The sequence below is a fragment of the Trichogramma pretiosum genome, unplaced genomic scaffold (genome assembly GCF_000599845.2).
Source record: "Trichogramma pretiosum strain Unisexual culture from Peru unplaced genomic scaffold, Tpre_2.0 scaffold77, whole genome shotgun sequence".
NCBI lineage: Eukaryota > Metazoa > Arthropoda > Insecta > Hymenoptera > Trichogrammatidae > Trichogramma > Trichogramma pretiosum.
In genome coordinates this window covers 102,889-123,175 of record NW_019641667.1, presented here as the reverse complement: position 1 = coordinate 123,175, position 20,287 = coordinate 102,889, and the positions used below count along the sequence as shown (strand labels likewise).

Below are 20,287 nucleotides of genomic sequence, written 5' to 3'. Positions count from 1 at the left end.
TGGTTGGGCTCATTTTGTTCGTCTTTTCCAGCCCTTTTTAAACATGTATACAGATATAAAAAAAAACAATAGTCCATTGTAAAAAATGAAAATGTATAAAAAAAGCTAAAAGTTCAAATAATCCAGTACGCGCGGAAAACATTCTGGGAAATTTCCAATTTAGGAGGATCAAGTTCAGGTCACAAATTTTTCTAAAGTATGTGAATAAAGGAAGGTAACATGATAATTTCAGATCATTTGGTTAATAGTCCATTTTTTAAGAAGCTATCGAAAATTTATTTTATTCGCAGTACGTTTTTTGACTCAAGAGTAAAATCGATTTTCAAACGTGCGATACAAAAAGGACGGGCCACCAAAACGCTCAAAAATAAAAGTGTAGATCTCTCAAGTCTTCTTAAAGACCCTGATAAAATTTCAGAACTGTGCATGGTAAATTACCTGACTTACACATCAGTACGTGCAATTTTAAAAGTTAGTCAGAAACACTCATATACGTATGTCTTTGATTGAAAAATACGCGTGAGCGGATTCTCTATACATTCCTCTTTCCCCCTTCGTAAGGCAAAGGGAGCAAATTTGATTGTTGCGATCTGGCGCGCTGGCTCTTGGCTAGCTGTAATAGGTTTTTTTTGTTTCTGCATCGCGACGATCTGTGACTTTCCAAGTAATAAAGCTCGCGTGTTTGCATGTTTGGACTTACGCGCGTACGTACACACGCCGAACCACACCCCAAGAACTACTCCTTGCGGCGCGCGGACTCGAGTTAAACAAACATATAGCCAGGCGAAATTTATGACTTTTGCTTTGTAAAGTCTCGAGAGCCGCCGCCGCTGCCAGTGTGTGTATGCGCGTAGCATGAAAAAAAACACGTATTTAAAAGTGCAGTGGCGGCGGACGGAGGGAGGGTAGGAGAGCACGCGCCGTTAAGCTGGCGAACAGCAATATCCATTTAGGCAAAAGTGAATAACGATAAGTACGCTGATGTGTGTGTGTGTGTTTGCGCGTGCGTGAATGTATACTTACGAGCTGAGCTCGCGAAACACAAGCTCCGTGGCGAGGGACCAGAGGAGGAGGCGGGGAGAGTCGAGTAGCTTATCGCATACTTAAATTTCACGGATAACGGCCGAAGCTCTGGGCCTCCACCTCTTCCTACATCCCCCGATATACATGCATAAGTCACTTAGTAGCCGAGCTATACCAGCTCTAGCGCATCGAAATTCCGAACAAACACACGGGGAGAGAGAGGATAACTCGAGATATTAAAGTATTAAATTCGACGCGTCGTGTTTTTCCTGCAACAGCAGTAGCCGTAAGTAGTTTTCATTAATAAAAAAGGAAGGAAAACAGCCGAGAAAGCGGCGGCAGAGCCAGAGAGTAAAATCTTTTGCGGATCCGGAGTACGTGTATGCGAGCGCGTGTATGGCCAGTGTTCCAGAGGCAGCAGCAGAACGTTCGGAAGCGAAACAAGAGGATGAACATCGGACCAAGAGAAGGAGGTGGAAGAAGTGCTTATAAGACCGGTAAAACTTGTGTCTGCCAACTTCTTCTCTCTCTCTCTCTCTCTCTCTCTTCTTATTCCTCTCCCTCGCAGCTCTCTCTCTCATCATAAAGTTATCCTCCCAACGGTTATCATAAAGTTGTGTACGCGCGTTGAAGTACTTTTCTACTTTTCTCTCTCGTCTCATGAGCAGCAGCAACGGCAGTAGCAGCTCAGCTTCGTACGCACGTGTGTGTGTGAGTTATCTTAAGATTTGTTGTTTAAACTTTCAGCGAGTCGACACCGTTCGCGTCGCTCGTCGCTCGTAATTACTTTTACTCGAACGAAATCAAAGCTTATGATATATATATTTTTTGCAGTATTATAACGCGTCGCTCGCGCGCAAAAACAAAGACAAAAGATACGGGCTTCGACAACAACGAGAACAAAAAAAAGCTCCTTCGCACGCGTCGCATGAACATAGTTTAGATAATGGAGATGGGTTATTTCAAAAGAGGAGAACGGGGGGCTGAAAGAGAAAAAATACGTTCTCGGACCATTAGGTTTTACGAGACTAAGGCAATAGCCAGTACAGGCGCATACTACTACATCTTTCTTCTTCTACTACTTCTTCTCTCTCGAAACTACACGCTGTGCTGCTGCTGCTGCTCTGCTACACGGTCGAACGTAATTGCCTCGTAAAGACGAATCGAGGATAATACAGCTTTATATATCGCGTGTCCGTCCATATACACGATGAAATACCCTCTAACATTTTGCCATATGTATATACGTACGATGTATCATTCGATAATGCACATCCATTATTCAAAGCTGCGTGCGTATCTCGCGCCTCTTTTCGCGCGCGCATTTAGCTCTAGCAGTAGTGCTGCTGCGCGCCGGGCCCCATCGCGGCGATTTTTCGCGTGCCGGGGTCTCGAATATCGCCTCGTGGATAATTTATGCCCGCGCGGCCGCGAAGGATTTGGGCTCTCTCTCTTCCTCTCTGTACTGCTGTGTTGTGCGCGAAGATTTTCTTTCCTACATTCGCAGATACGGCAATAAATCTCTCTCTGTCTGCGTATAGAAGGCAGGAAAACTCCTCCTGCTACTGGCACGCAAAGTTGGCGCGCGCCAAATGTTATGTGTATGTGTGTATGCGTGTATGTGTGTATATTGTTGAAAACATCGCGCGGGGCTTATGATTTATATACGCCGCGCTCGCATACGTGTGCGATTCAAAATCAGCTCTACACACACAGACGTATAACACACTCTAGAGAGAGAGTCTAGAGCTTGTCTGATTTGGCACTGCGCGCATGGCAGAGCAGCAGCGCACCTATAGTGCAGTAATTAGTGCACGAACAAACACAAGACACACGGCAAGAAATAAAGATAGAGCGAGAGAGAAGCGCTGAGACAGGTTTGAATATAAATCAAGCGCTTCATTATATACTTGCCGCTGCGCGCATGGCACCGGGGGAGAGCAGCTTTCAAGCAAAATCACACACACATACGTGTGCTGACTATATGTAGGCCGTGCACAGTAGCGCGAGCGAGCGCGAAAGATAGAGATGAATGCCTCGACTTCGACGACAAGCTCCTTTCCTCTACCTCTCTCGCTCTTTGTGTCGAGCCACCACCGGCACTGCTGCTACTGCTGCATCAGCGCTCGACGTCGAAGATCTGCTCTCGCGCGCGTGTGCTCTCCTACTCTACCCCCGCGCATTATACGTACTGCACACATAAATGTATAAATGATGCGAGTCGCGGAGTCGTGAGAATTTACTCGGCTCTAAATCTGCGCCGTCGAGCAGCAGCCTCGTGTGCGCGTTTCTTTTTCTCTTTCTCCCACGAGAGAGAGAGAGAGATAGAGAGAGAGGGATGAGGAAGGTAGAGACAGAGCGAGAGAGAGAGAAAAGCTCCACGCCGCTAAAGCTCAGTTTGTTCGAGAAGCTTGTTGTGCCACTTACGAAAACTTGCCTCCGTATATAAAGTCTGTATGTTTATGTACACACTCGCGCGTTATACATTCGATGATTTCATGCTGTCGCTCGGCTCGTTCGCTGCAGCGCCCCGAGACCGACACTGCCGCTACTGCTTAGAGTATAGAGCTTTTATTGACGCGGTGAATTATACACACAGCGCGCGGAGCGGAGCTGCGAGCTGCCGGTTTACTAACGTGCGCAGAGATGGCAAACAAAAGCGCCAAGTGTTTATCAATTTACCCTTTGAAACGATACGATATTAGATTCAGTCTCGGTAATGCTGTGCACTGTATGCGCGTGTGTTTTATATGCAGCAGTGCAAAGTGCAAAAGGAGACAGAGGGAGAGAGAGAGAACATTTCTCTCTTTCTCCCCTCTTTCTTATACGTATATTCCCGCATGCACGGCACAGAGAGAACAGAGAAGATAAAGAGTCGTAATACACACGTATACATACATACGGTGTACATCTTGGTAATGAGACTAAGCGCGCGCGAGCTTGCAAGCTTGCAGAGAGGGTTGAGCTTATACGTCTACTCTCGTAGAGCCGTATAGCGAATGATACTCTCCTGTTGCAGTTGTAAAGCATATATACGATGGGTATAATATAAAAAAAAATTGTCTGTGCTCTCACTATAGCTAGTGAGGCCTCGCTGCGCTTTAGAAAGGGGGCGGTGAGAAGCACTCGAGCTTTCGTGCTCATTAGACAGGCAACTTTATATACTATATGCGACGACAGTCGACTCAATGATCTTCTGTTAACGCGCGCGTGTGGGCGTTGATACGTATTTTTCTTTTTGCGGCTTTCTCTGTCTCCCTACGTGCTATCGTAATGCACGGCGCGCGTAAGCGAGCTTTTGCTCCTTGTAACGAGTCTAGTTGCGAGACCACCACCACTGCAGCGAGTATTTACATGCACGCGCTCTCTTGAACAAAAATGAGAAGAGACGTGCAGCAGAAATCGAGCGGGCTTGTTTCGCGGCTCGTTTCCTTTTCTTGGCTCGCTTTTTTTCTCGTCGTTGTATCTTCGCCTTTGACGCGTGTCTCTGCTACTTTAATACAACCTCCGATGCTGCTTCGAGATTATAACTCCTATATTCTCGTTCCTCGTACATATAACGGCCATGAGGGTGGACGCGAAAAAAACCTCTTTCCCCTCGACGTGTAGTATACGTGTGTGCACGCGACGCAAGGACATATATCCTTTAAAAATTCCGAAATAGCCTTGTCGTATCGCGTTATTATATCGGGAGCATATCGCGCGTATATATAGCGACGGCGGGTAGAGAAGAAGCAGCAGCGGCACGAGTCCGCTTCGTCTTTTATAGTAGCTAGGACAAATTTGGCATGTGTAGCAGTAGCAGTAGCAAAATAAACGACGAGTCCACGCGAAGCAGCAGCAGCAGCAGCTTGGCAGATATCTTTTCGCTCGTCGTCGTCGTCGTTGTCGTCTTTACTCATGCGGGTCACGTGACACACGACGCTGCGCTGCCGCCTTTTATTTACCATTTTCTCCATCCTCTTCTTTTTCTCTCTCTCTCTCTCTCTTTTCATACTCGCCGTTGGGGATGTATTCTCGTATTATACGTACGCGATTTGTGCTCGCGATTTTGTTGCAGAGTGCACTATTCTCAGTTAGCGGCACGGATTGACTATTTTTTTTCTTCTTTTTTTTTTTGTCCCGATACACAAAGTGACTCGAGAGAACCGGGACGTGGGTGATGTATTTTTCACTTTTTCCCATACAATATAGCCCATCAACGATTCATCCTCGGCAACAGCAGTAGCTATCTCTCTCTGCGCACCCCGACCCCTTCCTCTGTGTATGCGCTCGCGGCGGCGACGCGCAGCAGGAATATATAACTGAATTATCAATGATACGATACACATTTCGCCTCTAGCTCTCTGCGCGCGCGCTCGGGTGTGTATAGTTTCATTCAATATTTACGCTCGAAAAATTCTAGACTGCTGCTGTGCGCAGTAAAGCAACAGAATGAGAGAGAGAAAGGAAGATGAGCAGGAGGAGGAGGAGAGCATAGAAGCTCTGCTCTGGCCTCTCGCTCGCTAGCTTGCCTTCAGATTGTTGACTTTTGATAAAGTCCCGCTAAAGCTCCACCGCCCTCTGTGCACACTTTCTTTCATTCTCTCTCTCTCTCTCTCCTTTTTTTTACACAACTTCGAGTCTTACCGAGAGAGAGAAAGAGAAAGATCTCCATTCGGTCATACCGCTATATCTGCGTTCTCGCCCTTGTATAATATGACTTGAAAACTTTCTTTAGCCTTGCGCCAACGACGACGACTGCTCTTTGCTGCTACTGCACCACGCGCAGCAATGCGAAGAAAGAGGCGACGGGGGGGAAAAAATTGAAGAACTGAATTCTTGATTATCGGTCTTAAAAGAAATTCAATTACTCTGCCACTATCATGCGCACCTCATCGAGACTCTCCCTCACCCCTCCTAGGCTCACACACAATCGTCCGGGCTAGGGATCGTCGAAGAAGAAGAAAATTACGAACAGTTTTTGTGCGAGCTCCGAGTTCTAGATGGAAAGTACATTTTCTTCGACGCGGACCGTTTTTCTCTCTCTCTCGTTCACTCGACGTTTTCCGACATAACGCCCGCTCGGGCGCGTGGGAAAAAAATTAAAATAATGAACTCCTCGCATGTAGGTCACGATCGTTAGCGTTCTCTCTCTCTGTTAATACATCGGCGTTTTTGCACTCCTCTCTCTCTCTCGCTGAGCTTTTTGCCGCTGCTCCGTGTGGGAGTCCTTTTGCGCTCAGAAAAAAAAGTTGATGCATATAAAACGTAATATATGTTTTTGCTAAATAAACATGCAATTTATTTTTATGACCGTTTAAAGTCTTTCTCTCTCACTCTCTCTACGGAGAGTACTTTCGACGACATTAAGGCAAGTCGCTGTTTGTGTGTGTGCGAGCGGTACTTTAACGACGCTCGGGCCCCCGCTAAAAGTATATACAATTTACGTTTTAATGCGAGTAATAAATAGGCCTTTGCCATATTATGGTATATATAGAGGCTCTCTCGGCGAGCGAGGGTTGATGCGACGCGTCGGTGTGTATAGCACACTAACACAGCGGCAGTGAGAGAGGAGCAGAGCACTAACAAGCGCAAATATATATCTACGTATATAATAATACACAGCATAGCTGCACACAAATTGGGGGGAAAGGACCATATATACGCGACGCGCGAGTAGTAGCCCAGGCCCGGCCGCACCGAATAGGTATAACGACGGCGATAGAATCGAAATTAGCAAACGGCATCCGTTACAATGGGGCTATAATTCAGTTATCGGTCGAAATCAAGTTTATACTGCTGCCGCCACTGCTGCCACTGCTCTCCACGGCTGGAGAAATTTCTTGCGTTCCACTCGAAGAGATTCTCAATTAGCCATAATACGTGTGGGTGTGTGTCTGTGTGTTTGTGTGCCCCGGCAGTATCGTCGTTTATTGCGCAGCATCCAGCTGCATAGAGAGAGAGAGAGACTAGAGGCTCCGGGGGTACTACTACTACTACTACTGTGCTACGCTGCAGGTATTATAAAGTGCGTACTCGTAAACGTGCGGACCTCGACGAAGCAAAGCTGCCTACATATATAGAGGCATCGTTACAAGCCAGCCGCGGAGTCGAGAGGACCACCACGGGTACTGCTTGTATGTGCACATACTGGTACGCGGGCATACTCGTCATTATATTATCGTCGTTGGCCCCGCCGTCGATATATACGTGCAACACAATGGGGATAGGCCGTCGCGATCGGGACTGCGGCATATTTTTCAAACGCGATATTTCCTGCCGCTGCTTGCACAAGATTTGCAAATACGTAGATATAGATATACGGATCTGTGTGCGTGTACGCGAGCCGCTGCTGCTGCAGTTTGCTCTGCATTACGATGCCTTTGCAAACTTCCTCGTTGAATGGAAATGCTCTCGAGGCATTGCAGCAACAGTACTAGTGGTGGTAGTGGCTCATATTTTCACAACATTCATACCTACAACGTAAAGTTTTCAAGCGGAAATGAATTAAAACTTTCTGGACCATGATGCTCTCTCGAACGTGTTGCATTGCCGCTGCTCCTCATTGCTGCCGCCGCAGCAGCAGCCCCAACAATGCCGTAGATTATTAAAAACTTTTTTGTTGCGTCCTCTCTCTTTTCTCTCTCTCTCTCTCTCTCTCTCTCTGGGCTACGACGCCGCGAGTATTATTAGGCTCGTCGTACTACACAACACGGATCGCTGCTACCAGTACCTATATATAGTATGGGTATTGAAAAGGAGCTCTGTGTACAACAGCAGTGCGCGCCCAATGAAGCGAAAAAAGCCGAAAAGCCAAATAGAGCAATATTATCGAATGATTTGCACTTCTTTGAGCACTGCACAGCACACAGTATGTACGGTCGAGTGCGTCGCCGGGCTCTCTCGGTTAGTATACTACCACTAGTAGCTAGCTAGCAGCTCTATACACAGGCATTAGGCTAATGGTAACAATGCCCGACTGCCAAAGAGAGAAGGAGAGAGAGAGAGAGAGAGACTGGCAAACAACACGGCAGTTTGCAAATCGATCCCCGAGTAATGTTATGTGCACACTGCACACGCTGCAACTACTAACAGACCTCGCTGTGCGCTATAACATATCCCTGTGTGATAATTCGAGCACACACGTACACGGAGAGGCAACATTATCGAGCGACGTGTGTACTACTACTGGTACGACTAACTATATAGTACGAACTGTAACGAGGCATCCGTTTGTTTCTACCCAATTTCATAACGAGCGATTGCGGAGCTCTCGCTATCGTATGCATCCCGCATACGTATTTTAAAGAGAGAGAAAGAGGCGACAAAAAGTACAAAGCCTCTCGCTCGAAGCTCCTACTATATGCTATACGTGTGCGCGTACACCTATACATCGTATCCGAAACTTTTATAGCCGTGCGCGAAAAAGTGACGAAAAATTGATTGCTCGATCGTTGCGAGCGACTGTGCTTTTTTTCGCCTGCGTCGACGACATTTGAGAACGATATATCGAGCCCGCTACGTGTATATAATAATTTCGTCCGGACGGATTTTTTTTGGTATTAGTAGTGGTAGTGCCGGCGCACACCGGATGTGGCGCGTTGATTTTTCGTGCGATTAATAAAAAGCGCGTCGTCGACGCGACCGAGGTTCAACGAGTCGAACGTATGATACAAAGTGCAGGTGAAAAAGCGGAGAAAGTGACGGTCTCTATACTTCTCTGATCTATGTGACGTTTTTACTTGTTAAAAAGCGAGAGGAAAGCAGCTCGTATAAAAATTTAAAAGAGCAAATATTCATTGATGATTTAAAACCAAATAATAATAATTAATTCAAGTATCCACACGAATAGAAGCCTCTTGCTCTGGCCGCGAGGCGGCTTAGCCGAATTGTATTGTAAACACGCAATCAAAACACAATTCACAAACTCATAAATGATAAATGATGGCTTTTTGTACAAAATTATATCCTTCTCATTGTTTTAACAACTAATCTATAGTTTTCAATAGGAAAAATGGTATTGTTGGTCCCCAGCCTAATGCATATAATGTAATTAAGCGATGCTCGGCTATACGATACAGCTTCCAACTCCCATCGTCGCAATCAATCGGCAGCTCGCCCTTATTTGAAACTCCCCTCTCCACGCCACAGTACTACATTCGGACGACGCGCCACTCGTCACCACATCTATATACAATACAGGCGCCGCTTCTTCGGGATCGGACACCTTACATCAGGCGCCGTGGAAGGGACGGAGACACACTCATCGGCAATCCCGTTTTCTCCGATATCGTCGCGCGCTCAATATTCGCGCACGCATACCAAAGGGTATAATTAATATTCCGCAAAGCGCGTTAATTTCTCTATATGCCGCATGAGCCTTTGCTACTACTACTCGTGGTGGTGGTCCTCTCTACTTATGACTCTTAGTGCCGCTGTTACTTCTCCGAGAAGCGCAGAGCAAGAGGAAGCTTGCGGCTTTCCGTACATTACCCCGGACACGATTCTGCTGCTGCTGCAGCTGCATGTGAGAAACTTACTACAACACGAGCGTGTGTGTAACTCCCTCCCTCCCTTCGCCGCTAAACGCGCCAATTTACGAGCTAGCAGTAGTATCACGAAAATTTCCAGCTCCCGAAACCCAGGCACATGCTGCTGCTGTACGTACGTGTGCGGCATTATTCTCGTTTTAAGGAAGTTGCAACGTAAGTGCAGCACACGCGCGAGCTTGCTAGGAAAGGAGGAATGGGGGCGAGCTTCTGCGTGTTCGTATATATACGTATACGACGAAAATTGCGCAAGAGAGTAAGAGTTCATCGCGACGATAAATTTTCCTCCCCCGCGCGTAGAGCCGAATACGCTGTTGCGGCCTAGCTCGACGAAGCCGACGACGACGAAGATGATCGCCTCGCGAGCTTTAAAGCCCCTTTATACGCAGCAGCACGAGCTGCGCGTATTATTAGGGCATTATTAATCAGCGCGTCGCGTTTCAACGATTTATCGCGCCGAACTATACGTTAAACTTTTGTTTGCGATCGTCATGATCATCGTCGTAGTCGTCATCATCATGAACGAGACGCGGCTCATCTGCGATTGAAGCAGAATTGAGAGCAGCCTTCCATTAATTAACAAAGCTTTTGAATAGCTCTTCTATTCTATATAACCTAGGCGCACGCGCGCACCGCGAATAAGTTTATGCATACGTGATGACGCTATTCTCGCGTTTATAATCCTGATTGCAGCTTCATTTTCCGCTATGCCGAGCAGCAGCAGCAGCTCGCATAATAATACACTTGTCATTTATTTAGCCGTCAAATTCCATGAATTTCTTATAAAGAGAGCGAGCAGCTAACGATCCAACTTTATCCTTTACTTTTATTAGCCCGCGACGAATATATATTCTCTCGTGCAGTGTAAACTCTCTCTCCGCGCGGTAACTTGTGTGTGTGTGTGTGTGTGTGTGTGTGTGTGTGTGTGTGTGTGTGTGTGTGTGTGGGTGCTTTAAGAGCCAGTTGAGTCCGTAGAGTGTGTGTGAGCGAGCGAGCAACATCAAAAAGTCAGCCTCCTGGTGGGCTTGATTTCCCTCAAGACCTCGTCGTCACAATCACCTTTGTGTCTCGAGCTGCTTTTCTTAGTTACACGCGATTCTCTCTCCAGCAGCTCTCTCGGACTCGGTTCGAACTCTCGAGTTTCGCCTCCCCTAAGTCTCTCGACTCTGTGCGTATAGCTATACGTACGAGTGGATATAAAAAAAAAAGAAGAAAACGACGAGTACATAAAGGCTCGATCGGTTTATATACATACACCCGCGCGCGCCGCTGGGCCAATATTTGACCTACGTGGAATCAAATGAGATGTTACAGTGGCCGGAGAAATTTATTACATACAGCGCGTGATCAATCTTGCCTTCTCCTCCTTCTCCTCCTCCTTCCAGAATCTCTAATTTCGCGCAATTGTGCTGCAGGCAGCAAAGTATATACAGATAGATAAAAATAAAGCGAGAGAGAGAGAGAGAGAAACTCACCATGGATCGCGAGGATCGGGCAGCGAGCGATGCACGGAAATCAAATCGCTAGCGTACTGATTGAAGGCATTATTTATCCAGCCGTCGTCGACGAGCTTCTTCGTTTCCGCAGTGAGATTCGTCGGGAGGACGACCGGTCGACCCATCTCGCCGGGCGCCGAGGCGTCTTGATCCCTCGGTGCCACCAGCACGCCGCCACCTTTAAACAGACAGACAGACACAGGTATATAGTATATAGTATAGTGAGAGGTAATATGTCGAGAGAGAGAGAGAGAGAGAGAGAAAGCCGTGTGAAATAAACTTGCTGCTGCAGTTTCGCTTCGTCAAAGTCTCGCTCGTTCGCCCCGTTGGGATTCGAGTTGAAAGCCCAACGAGAAAAGAGAGAGAGACGATACAATCTTCCGACTTTAATAATTCCTTCTCTCGCTTTATTTTATTTATTTATTTATTTATTTTTAATTTTGTTTCTCAAAGAAAAGCACAAAAATGCAATTATCGCTCACCTTGCTCGGGTCCCGCCTGATTATTCATCTTGGACTTGCTCTGGCCCGAGTTGCCCTGGGTCTCTCTCTTGATCGACTGCACCTGCGGGGGCACGAAACCGTTGGCCATCTGAATTGGCTGCGGTGGACCTGCGGCGGCGCCCACCAGTTGTTGCGCCTCGTGTTGCTGCTGATCGTCCACGGCCACCGCGGCGGCCGCCTGTCTGTCCTCCGTGTAGAGCAGGAAACATACTGTCAGCCACACGGCACCGGCCAGGATGGCCACTTTCAGCCAGAGCGAGCGTCGTCTTGGAAAGCCCATCATCGTCGCTGTCTGCTACTGCTTCGTCGCCGCAATATGAACGATATCAATGTAACGATATTTGCCTCCTTTCTATTTGTATATGACAAACTCGGCTGCTCTTCTTCTTCTTCTTCTTCTATATATTATCACAGATGGTACATGCACACGCACGAAGTCGAGAGAGAGAGAGATTTCCCTCGGGCTGTCTCTTGAAGCAAAAAAAAAGTGCGCTGCTATGCGAAGGTAGACGGGCTGCGTGCGTGCGTGCGCCGATGCGTATGTGTTATCTCGACATGGGTATAAAAAAGCAGCAGCAGCACGGCACACGGGTGGCGAAAAAAAAGAGCAGAGCCAGATAGGAAGAGGATTGATTTTTCTTCGGCACAGACACGCGCGCGTGCGAGCTATTTCTTATTTTCTGCGCTCCGGCGGTGGCTTCTGACGGCGCTGGTGGTGCATCATTCGCGTATATTTGTTTGTTCTTTCGGGGGGTTGCTGCTGTTTTTGCTGTTGTTGTTATTGTTGTTGTCGTTGCCACACTCCTCGCGTCAAAGACCTCCGCTCCGAGTCCTCATCTAAAAAACACAGAAACAAAAATCACAGAGGTTATTATCGTTATTATCGCTCGAGTATAATGTATATATGAATTGCTGCACGAAAATTCTTTTGTTCCATACGTATATAATAGTGTGTGTACAATTCGGTACATAATAACTATATATATATATGTGTGTGGCATATTGCGATATCGACATTGGCACTTCCTAACGAGAGGGGAATTCCGTTTCCCGGATGTCCGCGCGTTCGTTCACTTCGTTCGTTCGTTCGTCTCTCTATTTATCTCGCGCGATTCTGTCTTCATACACATACAAGCAAACTCACCGACACCCGCACAAACATACAATTTCGTTCTACACACCGAAAGGCATTTACTCGTTTCTGCACTTGCCGTCTGTATATACCTCGAGTTTTCTTCGTTTTGCTATTTTTTCTCTCTCTCTCTCTCTCTTTCTATTCCGCCTGTCTGTCTCTGCGCGACAGCCTATCTCTCCGTGTCACCGTGTCTCCGCTGCGGCGCGCGTCTCCTAACAATATTATTTTTATCGAGTAGTACATTTCGCGCGCTCGCGGCGCTTTAACTCTATTTTCCTTCTCTCTCGTTTTATTTCCAACTCCTATATCGGTGACCCCCTTCTTCTTCTTCCTCGCTCCCTCCCTTGTGTAATTCAATTCGACCGCGGCACATTGATAGCAATCTCCCGCGCGCGCGAGCTTGCAGCACGGGTCCCGCCAGCGGCATAATTTCACGCGATTTTACTCGAGCTCTGCGTATATCTCTGTATATGCGCGCGGCAAAACACGAACACGCTACCCAAACCGAGTGCGTTTCGAATTCGCTGTTTTTTTCTCCCAGTATCGTTGGACGAACGCCAAAAGCGACGCCGCGCGCGGAGCAGCGCGCAGTGTCACCATTTACAGAAATTCAGACGTATACACACACACACGGCTTGGCAGTCTATGCGCGGTAATATATACCGAAAACGCAATTAATCGGAAACAGGTGCCCGTACCGCGCGCGCAGTCGAATCCCGCAGCGAACATCGAGATCTCTATATATCGCGATTCAAATTTGTACATAATGAGGTGGAAATTCGAGAGCGCACATCGTTCGGATAGAGAGACAGAAAGAGAAAAAAAACAGCACAAACCGATGGGCTGTTTGGCGCGCGTTATATATCGAAATAATGGCACTTCCGCAAGCCCTTTTCGGAGCGCCTCGACAATGGAACAGCAGCAGCGAAGGAGGCAATAAAGAGTTTAGCGCACACCACTAATGGACGTAATGGACATTCTCTCGTCTCTCGTACACGGCGGCGAGGGGTCGCAGTGGTGAGCTATAAAGGCCTGGACCAGGGCCAAATAAGCGTGCGCTCGAGCTCGAACACGGCCCTATAGCGTATGAGTACATGTGCAAGTGAGTGTGTGTGTATGTGACAAAGACCTCGCGAAGATGACGTCTCGCTCAGCAAGGGAGGAGGAGGATGAGGATGGGGTGTGGTTTGCTCGCTCTCGAGAGCATAGAGGTCTAATTGCGCGGCCTGTTTTTCCCGTATGCGTGTACGCGAGGGGCTAGCTCGAGGCCAATCCAAGCTCGTCGTCGTCGGAAAATCGCAGAGCTCTCTGTCTCTCTGGTACGTCGAGCACATACACACTCGCTCGGTAAATATAAACCCATCGGTCGCAGCAGTAGCACAAGAGAGCTGAGCACGTGTACGTTATATACGTAGTAGTATAAGCGCGTCAGTCTGGAAAGGAAGAAGTGTCTCCTTGCCAAAACGAGAGACCGGAGAGAAGAAGCAAAAAAAATGTAAAGGATTGAAAATTTCTCCTTTTTCTCTGCGGGCTATTGTACATGTGCGACTGATACAGTGCAGAGAGAGAGAGACACGTAAATAATGACTCTGTGTGTGTGTATGTGCACGAACGTGCAGGAGCATGAAAAGTTTGAGAAGTTATGTACATAGCACGAGGGGGAGGAGGAGGCACGTGCGTGTGCATATACACTCGTCGAAGTTTCGAGTTGTGCTTTTGTGGGTAAACTCCAGCTTGGCGAGCGAGAGAGACAGTGAGTAGAGTTGAAAAAGTTGACTTTTTTGGGGTAAGGAATATAAGAGCGAGCGAGAGAGAGAGGCAAAAAATATAAAATCCCTCTTGATGAATGCCGGCGTTGCAGTGGTAGCGTGTGCCAATATACGTATATATCATAGAAAATATTTCCCTATCTCTCTCTCTCTCTCTCTCTCTCTCTCTACGGGTTTTCGGGGAAAATCGCGTTGTAATTACCCAAGCGGCTTATTGTCTTGGTCAAACAAAGCCGCTCGCAGTGGCGGCTAGTTTTTTTTTCATCAAAAAAGAGATGGAGCGCGCGGGAAAATATTCTCTCGCAGCCCGCTCAAATTAAACAGCGGAATGAAGATATTTCCTCTGCCTGCCTCTCTCTAGGTATATACGTCGGCGGCAAGCGCATCCACGTGTAATAATATAGCTCCCCGGCAGTTGATGATGACTGCATCATCCCCGTTGTGCATCCCTCCCCCCAGTACAGGTAAATCTAGCTCTCTATCGCGCGAGGGGGGTTGAGGGAGCCGAGGGCGGATAGCTAATCAAATTTCCCTATGTATATAGACACGCGCGAGAACGAGAAGTCCATCGGGGATGATTCTCTCGCCCAGTTGGGTTTGCAGACAGCATAGCTACTACTACTACCACCACTACTACTCTCTGCTGCTAATTAATTTTCGGGCTAAATTAGCTGGGGCGCCGACCATCCGGACCATCTCCTCCCGCACACCCACGCACAACCTGTCCTGTAACATGTGTGGGAAACGTACGAGCGAGAGGAGATATAACTCGCAGGGAGTTATGCGCTCTGAACCCGATCCTTATGTGTGCAGTACTACTTGCGCGAAATAAGAATGAAGATCCCAGCGTGTATATATATACGCGTGTGCGTGTGTAACACTCGAGAGGAGCTCGCGAGAGCGCGGCTTATGCCACTCGTCGTAGTCGTCGTCGTCTCTTTGGAGGAGTCTAAGAGCTTGCAAGCTCGCGAGTCCCTCCTCCACGCAGTCTCTCGTATTTTTCCCCAGTCACGCGCACTTTGCTCGACAGCAACGTGGGGGAGGCCATAAGAATATTTTTTTTCGCTCCGATGAGACGGAATATAATATACTCCAACAAGAGGCATCTCTACTTCTTTTTACGCGGGCGCGCGCAAATGACTCTTTGCAGCGGTAGCAGAGATTCAGCGCCCGCGCTGACCATTAGAGAAAAAATTCCACCGCACAGATTTTCAATTAATGAATTTTATCGAGCCCATCCTGCTGCTGCCTCTGCTACCTATTGAGCCGTGAACGCTCTCCTCTTTTCAATGCGTGTCCACTTGAACGATTTCATGATGCGCTTTTCGATTCGCTCTTCTCGCCCGGGTATTTCAATTTACTGCTGCTGCTGCTGCTGCTGCTGGTACGTCTATTTTGCTCCGCTACAAAATTTAAACGTTCCAATGAACTTTTCTCTCTCTCTCTCTCCTAATAATGCCCGCGCGTGGAAATGCCGGCGCGCTCTCTGTGTAGAAGGTGCTAGAGAGAAAACCACTTATAATACTCGCGGCTAACGAATCGAAATTAATATTCTGTTTTTTGGAGCAGACAAAATAAAAAAATACGAAAAAAAAATTCATTCGAGCTCGGTTGAGAGTTTTTTTTGCGCTGGGCGATGCAATATTTATTAAGGTCTCAAAGGCCGGCTTAAAATCGAAACGACTTTCTTTTTTTGTTGCAATTTATAGAACGGATTTTTCTTCCACTTTCCCAGGTGCATTTTTTGAATTCCTAAATTTTTGAAGTACGTAGGCGGGTTTCATATTTTTTGTACGAATAACTTCAGCTGTCGTATAATATTCAGGGTTTTGAGCTACTACAGAGCACTCAGGTATATATTTTTTTTTTTTTTGGAACCTCGTCGGCCGAAGTGATCCCCGACTCATATTAGGTCACCCTGAATAAACACGCTCGAGCACACTTTGTTGCATTTTACATTTTTTTCATAATATCCATCTCGTTAAATTACTCATTGAGTGAGCGCGCGCGACCCACGGATGAATGGGCATTTTTTTCGATTTCAAGCCCCGGCCCTTTGAGCCCTTTTAATAATCGAGGGAGAGAGAGGGATAAAGAGGTATGAGCAAAAAATTGAAAGAACGCGCCGGGCCGAGCGCGCTGTTTACAACGTTCACGATGAATGCGTAATGACTGTAAAAAGACGAAGCCACTGTAATTTTATAAACTTATTTGCATTCGTGCACTCGGGCGGGGTGCAGCAGAGAGAGAGACGAATAAACAAAAAAAGAAGGAGAAAAAAGAAGAAGAAAAAAGAAAAAAGAAAACCAATATAAAATATTCAGCGGCCAGAGAGTGCATTTATACATTGCACGAAAAGCTTAAAGTATCTTTTTCTCCCTTTTCGTACCGCAGCAGCAGCAGCAGCTGCCTCTTTCTCCTCTCGCGATGCAAATGTCAAGCTGCCGCTGCAAATGCACCAAAAAAAGCTGCATGAAAGGAAAGAAACCAACGCCGTGTGTATGTGTGTGTGTATACGTGTATATATGGTTGTACGGTGCTTTTATGCTGTCTCTTTCACTACTAGCTTCTCGGGCGATGCGGCGCATAAATTTTCAATAGAGTTTAATGCACACACACGATGACGACGACGACGACGACGACGGCTTCTGTGCCCCACTGATACCACCACCGATGCAGTCGAAGTTTGTGCGAGATAGATATGCTCGAGGAATTATGCTTTTTTGTTACGCGTCAGCAAAAATCAGCGAAATATTTATCGACTCGACTTACGAGCTGTAAATATACTCGTGTCCGTACCAACGAGTATTATACGTACGCGCGGTGGGTGTACGCGTGTACAGCAACAGCAACAACACCACTGGGAACGATTTTTTCGCGCCGCGTTTTATCTTCTTTGCTCAACGAGGCCTATACTTACATGCACTAATAATGATTACACACAAGTTGTAAAAAAAAGGAATGAAAAAAAAAGCAGCACCGCCGAAGAGGTACAAGAGGCGCATATAAAAGCCTACACACACAGCTCGGGCGCGAGCATGAGCAGCAGAGATATTGGATTTTATATGGCTAAAGTTACGATTATCTATATGCACGTAAGCGAAACAAAAGCAAGGTAGTACGAGCGCAATAAAACTACCAATACCCTCGCTCGCTTCTATGTGTGTGTGTTCACGAGCGAGCGGGCATATTTTATTATTTTTATTTCGAGAGCCGGAGTATATACACGCGAGAGAGAGAGAGAGCTCGGCGTGTTCTATATATGTATAGTATATAATATAGGGATGTGTTTTCGCGAGAGCTCATTATACAACGAACAAATGAATAAATAATTTAATTAAGCGGCGATAAAAAAGGTACATTATACGACGGGGCGAGCAAGCGAGCGAGCGAGTGTGTATATATACGTACGTCATAAAGCGGGTCAAAGGTGCATTAAAAATGGCCAGTGCCCGCTCAGGCTGGAAACCCCGTTGGAAACGTTATAACATCAGCTGCGCACCGATCATTCGGTACGTGCGAGATGCTCGCGCGTCATTCGGCTGTGTAATTATTCTCGTGTCGCGAGCGCGCGAAAAGCCTATATATCATCAATTTGCACGCATTAGCGAGATACATGTACGTTTGACGAGCTTTCATCTCTCGTGCCTTTAATGAGACCGATTCGCGCTGTATACTCGGCGTATTATTGCATCTCTGCGACGTTTGACGGCAAGATATAACAGCACGAAAAAAAGGGAACGAGGGGAAAAAAAACGGCCAAGACGAAGAAAAGCGTGGAAAATGTTACTACTACTTCTGTACGCGTGAGCCAAGAGGCGCCTAGATGGAATCCTGCAGAGGAATCGTGAAAGAGCAAGAGAGAGAAAAGTTGCGAGTAATCTTTGCTGCGCGTCCGCGCGAGCGAGCGGCTGTATGGTCTACTTTGCTGCCGGCAGCTGCAGCAGCAGCGGCGGCGAGAATCCATTTCAGGCTACGTCTAGCGTGTAAAACTGCAGTGCACTGCGGCGTGCAGTGCCGCTGCCGCTGCTGCGAATGCATATCGCAAACAACGAAACACTTGAGATTCTACTCGAGCCATCTTTGGTGCTTTGCTTTTTTTTCTCGCTCGCTTTTCGCTCTTTCTTTCGCGCCGAATAGATATATTATACAATGTGAAATATGAGTAATTTGCCATATTTTTTTTTGATTGATAATGAAAAATAAAACAACAACACTGCATTGGGGCATAATTGTGGAGACCATCGCTGAGAAAGTATAGCGAGTTACCGTCGAAAAATAAAAATAAAATTGTTCAGCACACACGAGAAGACACCGAGTTAGCATAAGTAGCCTCGAATTCAATAAGATCTCCCGAGTTTTCCACCGACGCGTATTGCTCGTGTCCCACGAGCGATATATATCTTTACCCATATTTTTCGTATTTCACTGCTCATATCCATACTCGGGCGCTTACGTGTGCATACAAATTTTCAAGATGAGGCACGAACCGAAGAGAGAGACAGAGAGAGAAGGAGAAAAAATAGGTTACGCACGAACAACACGAGATAGAAAGGCTATGGAGAGCAACTGTGCGCCAAGTCATGCAGGAGATGTTGAAGAGGCCTCATGAATAGCCTCGAGGTAATTAAACTACACCTACACGTGCAGCAGCAGCAGCAGCAGCAGCAAGTGCAGAATAGGCTTTCATTAGCCTATACGTTCTGCTGCTGCTACCCCACGTGCAGCAGCAGCAGCAGCACACGAGGCGAGAGTGAGAGAGAGAACTTATTAAAGCACCGGAGCTATTAACGCGACGTTTTGTTTCTTGCTCGCAGGCAACAGCGTGTCCCGGCGCGTATATAACGTATAACATATAGTAGCGTACGTACCCCTGCAGTCAAGCGCTAAAATTACAACGGGCGCTTTTATATATATAGGTGAGGCAAGGATTTTTCCGACTAATTTTTTTGAGACCTACCCCTCCACTCCACAGGAAAAATACTTTCTTCCGACTGTGCCGACGACGACGACAACGACGAAAAATCTCTCGAATGTCGAGAGCTTTTTTTCGGTCCTCGATATATTATATTATATACCGCCACAGTTCCTACACGTTTGGCGCTCCATGCGAGCTTGGAAACGATATGAGACATTAGGAGTTTCGCCAAGTTTGCTCCGTATATATAATATAAAATATATTGTTTGCGATATACGCGATGTGACGACGATCTACGTACGTGTACACATTTCTCTCTTTTAATAACGATAGCGTAAAAAATCCATACGAGGGAGAGAGAAAAAAACTCGGAATCTCTGACACGTATATCGCAGCTCGTTGGGTTCCACGCGGAGAACGAGAGGGATATGTAATTTTACCAGCATCTCTCGTATCCTGTGTACGTTATATCGACCCGATCACATGGCTGTGCGAATGATTTCGATGACTATTTACCGCACACACACATACATGTATGCACACACAGACACACGAGCGCATAACTTAATGGGTAATCATCGAGCGAATTATCCCTTGTACGGCCGCGCGCGCGCAGATAATTCATGCTCTCGTAATCATATTGTGGCTCAGGGGCACTTGCTTGCTTGCGCTGAGTTGCCATGGCTTATTAGAGGCTGCTGCGAGTAGAGTGTACCAAGGGAAAAATTGCCTCACGTTGTTGTTCGTTCGTTCGTTCGCTCATCTTTTTCAGAGAAGAAAATTCAAAAGTACCCCCGTTTACATTTTTTCTTCTTCTGCTTGCCTTGGGAGCAGAAGGAAGAAAATTCCCGGATAAATTAAAAAAATGCAATCTTCGTTTAAAAAAATAAGGGGACCGAGACGAGGTAAAAA

The 20,287-nt window shown here is 46.8% G+C and overlaps 1 protein-coding gene across 3 annotated transcripts in view; it reads right to left on the bottom strand.

Annotated features, from left to right (window-relative positions):
* Positions 1–20,287, bottom strand: part of LOC106648640 (putative polypeptide N-acetylgalactosaminyltransferase 9) — a 130,161-nt gene that overhangs the window by 22,493 nt on the left and 87,381 nt on the right. For all 3 annotated transcript variants that reach the window (XM_014365687.2, XM_014365688.2, XM_023460316.1), the window contains 2 exons: positions 11,533–12,390; positions 11,030–11,228 (listed from right to left, as the gene is read on the bottom strand). In XM_014365687.2, coding sequence (XP_014221173.1) covers positions 11,030–11,228; positions 11,533–11,836 — 503 coding nt within the window. In that variant the 5' untranslated portion in view covers positions 11,837–12,390. The remainder of the gene's footprint in view (positions 1–11,029; positions 11,229–11,532; positions 12,391–20,287) is intronic.